Raw genomic sequence first — 13,216 nt, 5'->3', positions numbered from 1 at the left:
TAATTGGTTAAATCTTAATTTTCCTTTCAGAATCAATTCACAAACCATTTCTACACAACTCTTTAATTTTACACTCTGTGTGTGTGGTAAAAATATCCATTCTAGGATATTATCTTCTCTCTGTATGAGAATTCCTAAAGAGAATGCAGAGAAGGTAAAATAAGCAGAATACCATCAAGCTCTGGATCCAAATGATCCACATGTGCATCCTGTACATTCTTTTCTACCAAAGCCAATTCTCTCTCAGACTCAGCTGATAATTTTCTTGAACTATTGAAGTCCTTATCACCCTGTAAGGTTTCAAATAAACTATTTAGCTCTTGAGTTATCAATCCAATTGATGGCAGTAGCCAGTTCATACCTGCCAGCAATTTTTGAAAAGCATTAAAGTTTCATCATTGATATCGCCTGATTTGTACATTCTGAGGCTGAATTCTTTGTAAACCTATCTTATATTCTAGGTAATTAATTAACAGAATCTCTTCTTTGTATTTTTTCAGGAGCAATTTATAATCCCTAAGGAGGCAATTTGTTTTTACCTCTTTAAACACTTTTTCTAAGGTATCTGAGTCTGAATCAGTTAGTAAGATATCACCCATAGAACGATAAATTATAGATTGAGGAAAACTGTTTAAGAATTATTTTCAATGGCTGTTGCACAAAATATTGACACAAGGTAGGGGTGTTTAACATCTATTGTGGAACAATTTTCCAATGATATCTTTTAACAGGTGGGGAATTATTATAAGTAAGCACAGTGAAGACAAATTTTTCTCAATCTTGTTCTTGCAAAGGTATTGTTAAAAAATAAAAAGCAGTAGATTCTTCTCAAAAATCATGTCTGTATGTAAATATTTTTCTTAGTTACATTTGTAGGTCTTTCTATAGGTTGTATCTTATCAGTCAATGTTTCACATTTGCCACCAATATCAAACAACTTTCTTAAAGTTAAAACATGAATTACCAAAGTGATAATGATTATAACCAACCTTATGTCAATTCCACATAACTTTTTATCCCTTCATTTAATTTTTTCATTTTCAAACCAGTCAAGATGGAACAATACAGAGACCTATCTTCCTATATCATAATATTGTTCCCTGTTATTAACATGTGGATAAACAACAATTAAAACAAACTAATTCACCATTAAGACTCCCAAGTGTCTCCCCAGATTTGATGATGGTGACAATGACATGTGAAGCTGGCCGTCACTGTGCAGCATGGCTGGGCTCTGGGGTGCATGGCTTGGCTGAGGACAGCTGCAGGTGTTTGCCTGGGGCTGGGGTCGAGAGTGTGTGGTGGTGGCAACAGCAGTAAAAGGCCAAGAAGCTGTCAGGAGCCAATCTTGTGTGGCAGCAGCCAGAAGAGGAGGGTCAGGGGTAGCCATCAACACACATCGAGGAGTCAGGGGCCTGAAAAGTGGACACAGGGAGATGTGTGGAAGAAGACAGCATTGAAGGAAGCAAGGGCATGATGGCTGCCTGAAGTACACAGCCAGCTATCAATGGGCTGCTAACTCTGATGACATTTGGGGCCCAGCTACCTAAGGAGTATGGGGCCAGGGACAGCAGCAGCTGGAGGCCACTGTAGAAAAGTTACAATGGGAAAACCCTAGATTTGCACAGAGGGCATGGGGGAAGGGAGGAAAAAGCCAGCCATTGTGGCACCTGCAGCAGCTACATAGCAGGTGGACCTGTGATCCTATGCCCCACATTGGGTGCCTAATGAAACATTCATCTAATTATTATTTGTTAATAAAAATTCAGGAGTAAGAAGATGAACGATCAGAGAAGCAGTGGGAAAACTGACCATTGACCTCTCTTCTCTCTTGTTTATTGATGCAAAAAAGCCAATATGTTTCTTTAAGTCCAGCCCCACAACTTCCTGTGTGTCTCTATCTGGGCTTGGTCCACCAAAATAACTATGGCTAATTTTGGTCTGCTAGAAGCTAGTTCAGCACTCTGAATCAAAGCAAACTTTATTGCCTGTTTCAGGAACTTCAGAATGTGATTAAAATATCTCACAAAAGTCAGAAGGTTTAAGAGGTATGGGCTTAAGGGAGGCAGAGACAGGCAGATCTCCATGAGTTCAAGGCCAGCCTGGACTACAGAGTGAGATCCAGGACAGACACCAAAACTACACAGCGAAGCCTGTCTATGGGGCAAAAAAAAAAATCACAGAGAGTATATTTAACTGAATCATGGAAGAAAATTTTCCCGACCTAAATAAGGGCGTGTCTAATAATGTACTGGAAGCTCTTAGAACATGAAATAGATTGGAAAAGAAAAAAATTTCCCCTTATCATGTAATAATCAAAACATTAAACATATGGAGAAAAAAACGAATATTAAAAATGACAAGGGAAAAAGTCCAAGTAACATATAAAGACAGACCCATTAGAATCACATCCAACTTCTCAACAGGGATCCTAAAATCAAGAAGTGTCTGGATTGATATCTTGTAGATGCTAAGAGACTAGGGATGCCAGGTCCGACTACTATGACCAGCAAAACTGTCAATCATCGTAGATGGAGAAAACAAGATATTCCATTACAAAGTCAAATTAAAACAATATCTATCCAAAAACTCAGGCCTGCAGACAGTACTAGAAGGAAAATTCCAACCCCAAGAAGTTAACTGAATCAACAAAAGCACAGGTAATAGATATTCTCACACAAGTAAATCACAAAGAAGGGGGAGAGAGAGAGAGAGAGAGAGAGAGAGAGAGAGAGAGAGAGAGAGAGGCTATCACAACCAAGAACAAAATAACAGGAATTAACAATGATTGGTCATTAATATAACACAATATCAATGGACTCAATTTGCCAATACAAAGGGACTGGATACTGTAGATGTAACCATCTTATTAAATAAGAAACACAGAGCCAATTGCAGAGTTAAAAGCCAAGAGGTCAGAACAATAGCTGAGAGCTGAAACCTTACCCTTCACTGCTGCTCTGTCTTTCCTCTCTGTAAGAGAGACCTACTTCCTGTGTTTTTCTCTTTTTTATAGACTTTCTGATCTGCCTTCTCATTGATTGTAAACCCAACCACATGACCTCCTCTTCACTGCCTATCTGTACAGACCTCCAGGTCTTCTATGGTTGGTATTGAGATTAAAGGCATGTGTCTCCATGCTGGCTTTATCCTTGAACACAGAGAGATGCTCCTAGCTCTGCCTACCAAGTGCTGGGATTAAAGGCGTGCACCACCACTGCCCAGCTTCTGCTATGGCTTACACTGACCCCAAGGCAACTTTATTAATATACAAATAAAATCACATTTCAGTACAAATAAAATATCACTATAGGATAAAAAACAGGATCCATTATGCCGCTGCATACAGGAAACACACCTCAACTTCAAAGATAGACATTACCTAAGAGTAAAGGTTGGGAAAAGGTTTTCTAATCAAATGGACCTAAGAAGCAAGATGGTGTAGCTATTCTAATGTAAAATAACATAGATTTCTAACCAAAATTAATCATAAGAGGTTGAGAAGTTCATTTCAGATTCATCTAAGGAAAAAAATGCATCAAGATGATGTCTCAATTCTTAACATCTATGCCCCAAATGTAAGGGCACACACATTTCTAAAAGAAACATTTCTAAGGTTTAAATCAAACATAGAACCCCACACAATATTGTTGGGAGATTTTTATACCCCACTCGCACCAATGGACAGGTCATCCAGACAGAAAGGTAACTGAAAAATTATGGAACTAACAGATGTTATGACTCAAATATACCTATAAGATATCTACAGAACATTTCACCCAAATACAAAAGAATATACTTTCTCAGCACCACATAGAACATTCTGCAAAATTGAGCATATACTCAGCCACAAAACAAATCTCAACAGACACTAAAAATTTGAAATAAACCTCCTGTATCTTATCAGACAACCATGGATTAAAGATGAATTTCAGAAACAACAGAAAAGGATGCCCACAACTCATGGAAACTAAACAGCTCTCTACTAAGTTACTACTTGGTCAAGGAAGAAATAAAGAAAGATGTTACAGACTTCCTAGAATTCAATGAAAATGAATGCACAACATAGCCAAATTTATGGGACACTATGAAAGCAGGGCTAAGAGGAAAGTTCATAGCACTAAGTGTCTTCATGAAGAATTTTGACAGCACTCATACTAGCAACTTGACATCACACCCGAAAGCTCTGGAACAAAAAGAAGTAGACACATCTAAGAGGAGTAGAAGGCAGGAAATAATCAAATTGGTGCTGAAACCAATAAAGTAGAAACAAAGAGAACAATACAAAGAATCAAGGAAACAAAGAGTTGATTCTTTGAGGATATCAACAAAAAAGATAAATCCTTATCCAAACTAACTAAAAGGCAGATAGAGGGAGAGAATATTAAAATCATCAAAATCAAAAAGAAGGAGAGACATAACAGACTCCATGGAAATACAGAGAATCATTAGGTCATCCACAAAGTTGGTAAATCTAAAAGAATTGGACACTTAAATCAGGATCATGTAAACAATTTAAATAGACCTATAACTCCTAAGGAAGTAGAAGCAGTCATCAGAAGACTCCCAAATAAAAAACAGCCCAGGGACACCTCATTTCAACAGTATTCTACCAGACTTTCAAGGAAGAGCTAATACCAATTCTCTTCAAATTATTCCACAAAGTAGAAACAGAAGGAGCATTGCCAAATTCTTTCTGTAAGGCCAATCAACCTGATACCCAAACCACACAAAGACTCAACAAAGAATTACAGACCAATTTCAGTCATGGACATTGATGTAAAAATACTCAATAAAATACTTGCAAAACAAATCAAAGAACACATCAAAATGATCATCCATCATGATCAAGCAGTCTTCATCCCAGGGATGCAGGGATTATTCAACATATGAAAATCTGTCAGTGTAATTCACCATATAAGCAAACTAAAAGAAAAAAGCACATGAATCTTGATGGATGTTGAAAAGCCTTTGATAAAATTCAACACCACATCATGATAAAAAGAGTTGGAGAGATCAGAGATATAAGGCACATACATAAACATAATAAAAGCAACATACAGATGGGCAGTGGTGGCACATGCCTTTAATTCCAGCACTTGGGAGACAGAGGCTGTTGGATCTCTGTGAGTTCAAGGCCAGCCTGGTGTACAGAGCATGATCCAAAACAGGCACCAACACTACACAGAGAAACCCTATCTTAAACAAACCAAAACAAAAAAAAATCAATATACATCAAGCCAATTGCTAACATCAAATTAATGGAGAGAAATTCAAGACGATTCCACTAAAATCAGAAACAAGACTAGTCTGTCCACTATCTCCATACCTATCCAATATAGTACTAGAATTTCTAGCTAGAGCAGTAAGACACCTGAAGGGGTTCAAAAAGATACAAATTAGAAAAGAAATGAAAGTATTATTATCTTTAGATAATATAATAATATACAAAAGCTACTCCAAAAACTCTACCAGGAAACTCCCACAGCTGTTAAACAGCTTTAGTGAAGGGACTGGATACAAGATTAACTAAAACAAAATCAGTAGCCTCCCAATATACAAACACCAATGGGTCTCAGAAAGAAATCAGAGAATCAAGCTTAAAATAATATAAAACATCTGGAGTAGTTATAATCAAGCATGTGAAAGATCTGTATGACAATAATTTCAAGTCTTTCAAGAAAGAAATTGAAGAAGATATCTAAAGATGGAAAGATCTCCCATGTTCATGGATCAGTAGGATTAACCTAGTAAAAATGGCCATCTGATCAAAAGTAATCTACAGATTCAATCCATTCCCCATTAATATTCTACTGCTACTATGAGGACCAGCCTTCAGCAGCTCATGGAATGAAAGGAAGCCAGGGAGTTCATGAACTAATTGCTCAACTTGACTTTTCTATCTGAGGAAGTAAAACTGAATTCTCTGGAGCCAGCGTGGGGGCTAAACTAAAATTCCCTGGCTTGCAAAAAAGGGAAAATATATACACATACACACACCTTTAGTGTCTCTCCATCTTCTTCTCATGCTGTGTTCTTTATTTCTTTCTTACCTCAAAAAAAAAGACTCAAATGGCAGAGAATCACTCAACTGTACAACATCAGTAGTATCAGGGAAAGGCAAATTAAAGCTACTTGGAGACTTCATCTTACATCAGTCAGAATGACCAAGGTAATAAAATAAATGATAGCTTATGCTGCTGATGACATGAAAAAGGGGAACACTCATCCATTGCTTCTGAGAGTGCAAACTTGTACAGCCACTATGGAAGTTAGTCTGGCAGTTCTTTAGGAAGCTGGGAAATCACCCACCACAAGATCCAGCTATGCCACTTTTGGGCACATGTCCAAATGATGTGTCATCCTTTTACAGATTCCTGATAAACTATATTCATTGCTGTTCTATTCATAATGCCCAGAAATTTGTTATAAACTTGATGTCTATCAACAGATGAATTTTAAAAGTGTGTTACATTTACAGAGTGGAATATAACTCAACCATTAAAATAACAAACTTAGGAAATTCACAGTTAAATGGATTAAACCAGAAAAAAATCCTCTGTGAGGTAGGCCAGATTCACAAAGTCAATCACAGTATATATTCCCTTTTTATGTATATGTTAGCTGTTGAGTCATTGATAAAACAGCTACAGTCCATATTAACACAGAGGTTAGATATAGAGAATGAAATTTTGAGGGAATGATGGATTTCCCTAGGAAAATGAAATAGAATAGATAGCTATCAGATTGGGAGGCTCTAATGGGAAGATCAAATGGGAAGGGGTAAAAAGGAGAGCATGGAAGGGAATGTGGGGAATGACAGCTAAAATTAAGAATATTTTATGGGATTATGGAAACCTAATACAGCATAAGCTTTGTATACTCTGTGTGTGTGTGTGTGTGTGTGTGTGTGTGTGTGTGTGTGTAGGCAATATAAATGAAATTGCCCAATAACATGCGAGAGAGATCTCCGACTGTATATCACTCATTACCAAATGAAACTTCCATAACTGGGAAGGGGTTACATCCAATTGTGTTGTTGTCTGCAGCAGCCCTGTGTGTACCTCTAAACAACCCAGGCTATTGCCAATGCTCTTAGTTGCTCTCTATCTATAGATGGTAAGGCCATAAGGCTGAAGATAATACAAACACTTCTAAGTGATCATTAATTCTGAAAAAAAAAGTGTGTGAGTTGTTTGTTGAGATCAAGATTGGAAAAACACAGGGACAAATAGCCAAATGAATGGAAGCACATGAATTATGAACCAAAGGCTGTGGAGGCCCCAGCTGGATCAGGCCCTCTGGATAAGTGAGACAATTGAATAGCTTGAACTGTTTGGGAGGCACCCAGGCAGTGGGACCCAGACCTGTCCTTAGGGCATGAGCGGGCTGTTTGGAACCTGGGGCTTACTTACACAGGGACACTTTGCTCAGCCTGGAAGGAGGGGACTGGACCTGCCTGTACTGGACCTATCAGGTATAAATGAATCCCCAGGGATTTCTTGGCCCTGGACTAGATGGGAATGGAGGGGAGGGGGCTGGGTGGAAGGTAGGGGCAGGGGCAGGAGGGGGAGGACAGGGGCACCCATGGCTGATGTGTAAAATTAAAACACAAATATAATAAATTTTAAAAGGGGGGGAAAGAGAACATAATAATACAATGACTCTTGATAACATTCTGCTCTACTCACAGATCCACCCTGGCTGAGCCATCATTAGAGAAGCTTCCTCCAGCAGCAAATGGAAACAAGCACAGAGATCCACAGCCAGAAATATGCAGAGTGGGATACCTTGAAACACACTCTATGCTGAATGTCTCCATCATGTCCCTCCCTTCAGGGCTCAGGAAACTGTGGAAGAGGGAAGAATGTAAGAGCCAGAGGGGATGGAGAACATCAAGAAAACAGGGCCTTCTTAACACAACACATTGACACACATACAAACTATACAAATTCTGAGACTGAGCAGCATGAGTATTATCTAAACAGGTCTGCACCAGATAGTGTCCTAGAGCTGAGAGCAGATGACTCACATTTCATCACTAACCAAGAAACTATCTCCATTTTGGGGATGAGGATCAGTTAAAGGTATGAGTCATTTTGGTGAACATTTCAGGAAGAATCTCCAAATTGTTTTCTATACTTTCTTTTCTTTTTTAACTTTTATTTGTTCTTCATGACTCTCATATCATGCATCCCGATCCCATTCATCTTCCCATCCCTTCTTTTCCACCCTCTTCCCTTGCAACTTTGCCCCCCACCATAGAATAAAATAAAATGTAAGAGAAAAACATCTTACCACACAATATAACCTTTTGTCCATATATCTTTTCTTGCAAGTGTTCACTGAGGACACAATGATCAGTTTTGAGGTCTCTGCTTTCTGGTATACTATCTATACTAGGACCTCACTGGAACATCTCTTAAATATCCTTTTATTGTCCTATGTCATGGAGATCCTGAAGCTTTATATCTGTATAACTGGTCTCTTACTTTGCTTCAGCAGATCATAGATGAAGCAGATGTTGGCATGGTCCAATTCATGCACCTGATTTTGGATCTGAGTGGTAGCTGGGCTGGTCAGCCTACCAGCATTTCTTCATCACCAACACATAAGCTCTCCTGGTTAGTTTACCCCATGCAACAAGGAGGAAGGGATGGGCCAGTTTTCCTTCTTTCAAGCCCTCAGGGATGTCTCACCCACACCTAAACCACCAGAACCAGCTCTACTATGTTTCCCAGGCAAAGAACAGGGCCAGGTCTCCAGAAGGTAAGGGATTGGATCATCGTTTCTACCAGTCATAGGTGTTTGAGGAGAGTCAGGATAGAGCATCTTTCTCTTAACCACACAATCACAAGGCAGACAAGGGGAGAAGGAACACCTTTCCCACTTTCATGCTGACTGGGCCCAATTGCCAGTGTGCCCAACAAACAGGTTCAGCTTTGTTGTGCTGCCCAGGAGAGGTGTAGGACCAGCTCTCATGAGTACTGCAGCCAGTGAGGGGCAGAGAACTTTGTCCCTAGTATTGCAGCCAGTTGAGGGCTGGGGCCAACTCTGTACAGTCCTGTCCTCTCTGCCTTCCTGGTAACAGGAGCCACGGACAGTAACAGAGAGCCTGGCTGCAGCTCGACCATGGACAAAGACATTGGTCTTGGCAGCAGTCCAGGCCTAGACATAAACATGACCCATGGTGACAGCCAAGCTACCTACCTCCCCACTCTGTTCCTCACCACCTCACCACTTCAGATCTGCTCTCAGCACAAGATATGAACCATTCTGTCTCTCTCTCACTCCCATAGCCCAACATGTATTTGCTCACACTAACAGTGCCTGAGTCCCTGGCTTGTGGGTCTCCCTGTCCAATTCAGTCTTAACAGCACTGGGCCGGGTTGTGTTTTCCCCTTCTACAGCTGTCTTCATCTGATAGTCACTTGCAAGTGAAAACTTAGTTTTCTTCCAGGGACTCCCACTCTCAAGGGTAGATCCTGTGGTCAGTGGTAAATGGCAAACGAGAAACAAACTCAACAGAATCTTGGAAGGTTCTTTGTCAGATAATGTTGAATTTAGTTTTGTCTTAATTTTACCTTGAAAGTCCTTTCTTTATATAGTACTATATATTCTGGTCTCTACATTTGTATTGCCGTGAGATTCCTGTGTGGCTTGTGTGTCTCCACATCTTTATGTGGTCTTGTGCTTTTCTTTGGCTCTTGTTCTTCTCTTGCATTTGATCTTTTCCAATTAGTTTGTTTTTGTTTTGTCTTTCTATAGCTAATTTTATTTTATTATTAAAACTTATATACCTACTTGTTTTCTAAGGGCAAAGAAAAAAGGTGTGGATCCTGATGAGAAGGGACAAGGGAGGAATATGGATTGAATGGGAACAGAAAACTCTAATCAGGATTTATTATATGGAAAAAATATTTTTTCCAATTAAAAGAATTTGAAGTAATATAGTCATAATGATGCATATTTGTGATCCCAGAGCTGGAGATACAGAGATGACAGAATCCCTGGGGCTATCATCTTGGCTTATTTGGCAAGACCGAGGACACTGAGAGATGGTCTCTTAAAAACAAATGGAATGGCTTCTGAAAAGAAGAACTAAGTATCTCCTGGCCTACACACACACACACACACACACACACACACACACACACACACACACATCCTTAATCTGTGCACACACATGTACACAGACTTCCTTCATCTGTGCACACTCACATGCACACACAAACTTCATCAGTGAACACACACATGAAAACACAGCCTTCATCTGTGTACACACACATTTGCACATTATAGTGATATTTTATTTGTACTGAAATGTGATTTTATTTGTATATTAATAAAGTAGCCTTGGGGTCAGAGCAAACCATAGCAGAACCTGGGCAGTGGTGGTGCATGCCTTTAATCCCAGCACTTGGGAGGCAGAGCTGGGCAGGATCTCTGTGTGTTCAAGGATACAGGCAGCATGGTGACACATGCCTTTAATCTCAATACCAACCATAGAAAACATGGAGGTCTGTACAGACAGGCAGTGAAGAGGAGGTCATGTGGTTGGGTTTACAACCAATGAAAAGACAGAACAGAAAGTCTATAAAAAAAAAGAAAAACACAGGAAGTAGGTCTCTCTTGCAGAGAGGAAAGACAGAGCAGCAGTGAAGGGTAAGGTTTTCAGCTCTCAGCTATTGCTCTGACCTCTTGGCTTTTAACTCTGCAATTGGCTTTGTGTTTCGTATTTAACAAGACAGTTACATCTACAACACATACTTCATCTATGTAAACACATCCTTCATCTGTGCATACACATATCCTTCATCTGTTCACACACATGTATACACATCACAAAACCCATATTGTATATCATGTATAAGCATATAAAATTTTTTATTAAACAATAATATTTCAATACATGTAGATTAAATGAAGTAGAAAGACACAGGCACATGAAATTTTCATATAAGATTCACTCATTAAGGGAGTGTGATGAAAATTTAAATTCACATTATTTTTATGGATACACAGAAATGATAATTAGGAAACGATTAAAGCTACAATGGGATATTTAAACAATTCTTGATGTCTTAGAGTAAATTAAACATTGAAAAATCTTAAAAAGTCACTATCAACAAGGAGCTTGCTTTAGTAACCTTAGCATCTAGGGTATATTGATGACATAAAATGAAAAGGAGATTCTAAGAAAATTCCTTTCAAAATATCAACTTGTGCTGCACAATGAACAACAGGACTCTATACTATTTGGCAGCAGAAACATAAAAGGATGTATATAAGTTATACCACAAATTTTGTTTGAATCAAATGAATAATCTTACTTTGCTACTTGAAGTATGAACCAGGTTAACAAGAATCTTTTTTAATAAAAAATATAATTGCAAATGACCAGCAAGTCTCCTTACAACCGTCTGTAACTCCAGTTCCAGGGCATCCCATAACCATTTCTGCCCTCATTGAGGACCAGGAGTGCACACCTACATATATCACTGCAAAACACTAATGCCCTTAACAAAATAATTTTTTTTGAAAGAAGAGAAAAATTGCCCTTTTTAAGAAATTGGGTGGCACATTGACCACAAGCTTTTGAGAATATTGATTATTCTCCTATCAGAACTGATTTGTACCAAAGGAGTAATTGTGGGATATGCATTCATCATAAACTTCTGAACAGTCAGGATGACTGGATCATACTTCCATAACAGGACTGAGGTAGATGAGATGATGAAGTCCACCCAGTACATGACCACAAAGAAAACCACCAGCAGCAAGATGGTCTGGGTGGCCCTCTTCTCAGGGGATGCTCTCATGTGGCTAATGCTGTGAAGATGCTTGCATTGCCTCTGATGTCTGAACAAGATAATCACCATGTATGCACTTGTGGTCAACATAACTCCTACAAGAAAGACATCTCTGAAGACTGTCACTGTTAAAATCAGTGACCTGGTGATGTAGTTCATGGAGAAGAGTGAGCAATATTTGGTGACCTTCATCTGGTTGCTCTCTGTCACATTGGTAAAACCAACAACATAGAAGATACAGATACTAGTGAATGACAAATTGAAAGACCAAATATAGAAGAAAGCATTGGTTGTGTATGTTTTTAGTTTATGTTTAAATTTTGCCAACAATGATGTGTTGGGACTGATAGTGACAGCCTGGAATACACTCAGGAGGCAGGTCAGGCAGATGGAGAGGCCTCTCATCACCCTGCTTATGTAAAAAGTTGCCTTACATTTGAAGTCATTCTCAAAGTTCAGTGACTCAAATAAGTCTGTAAGCCAAAGGTCCCCTCCAACGAGGACCATCACTATATGGATGAAGGTCAGTTGACAAGAGATCAGATCCATGGGCTTAAATCTATGAGCTAGGTTTATGACAGTGTAGAAAAAAAGGAGAGACATATTGGCTAGGACTCCAAAAACAGTTTGGAAATTAAGGATATGCTTTATTAAGGACATAAGTGGAAAGTGTATTCATCTTAACATCATGGTGGAAATATAATTCATATACCTAGAAAAATAATAGAGTGTACATCAAACTTGTGATTCAATGGTCAGTAGTCTACATCATCATTCTTGGTTAACTTATTCTTAATTAACCAGTCTCTTTAACATTTGATGTTCTAGACTGGATAACATATACATATCCATGTATCTACCTGTTTGTATAGCATATTAGAGATAATAAAGGCATCCACAGTCACATCCTTCTATACAGGTGTTATGCCTTAGAAATTGAGTCCTATTGATTAACATTACCTCATTTTAAAGTTAACACCTAAAACAGAAGTGATAAACACAGAATATTAATCACATTTTTACAACCAAATAAAACTTACGTTGACCTGGAAAATATTCACAAAAAAAAAAAATTCAAAAGAGTGAGGTAAGCCAATCTCTCCTTCCAAACTTTAATATGCTTTATTTTCAAGAATAGTGCAAACTATATTTTGACTCAATTCTAATAGAATCACAGAGTTAATTCATGATAATCTGACTATTTTAATCAGCAAAATACCTCATCACCTTTTGGAACACTCCACTTCAAGTTTAAAAAACTGACCTAGTCTGGTGATCAGATGGGCAAACACCCTAACAGTCATGCTGGAACTCTCACCCAATAACTGATGGAAGTGGATGCAGAGATCCTCAGCCAGGCCCCAGGTGGAGCTCCAGGACTCCATTGTAGAGAAAGAGGAGGG

At 38.8% G+C, this 13,216-nt stretch overlaps 1 protein-coding gene across 1 annotated transcript; it reads right to left on the bottom strand.

Annotated features, from left to right (window-relative positions):
- Positions 1-11,564: 11,564 nt before the first annotated feature.
- LOC118576292 (putative vomeronasal receptor-like protein 4) lies at positions 11,565-12,473 on the bottom strand. Its single transcript, XM_036176598.1, has one exon. It carries the CDS (start codon positions 12,471-12,473, stop codon positions 11,565-11,567), a length of 909 nt encoding a protein of 302 aa, XP_036032491.1.
- Positions 12,474-13,216: the final 743 nt, after the last annotated feature.

This window comes from Onychomys torridus, unplaced genomic scaffold, assembly GCF_903995425.1.
Source record: "Onychomys torridus unplaced genomic scaffold, mOncTor1.1, whole genome shotgun sequence".
Classification (NCBI taxonomy): domain Eukaryota; kingdom Metazoa; phylum Chordata; class Mammalia; order Rodentia; family Cricetidae; genus Onychomys; species Onychomys torridus.
This window is presented reverse-complemented; position numbering and strand designations above follow the sequence as displayed.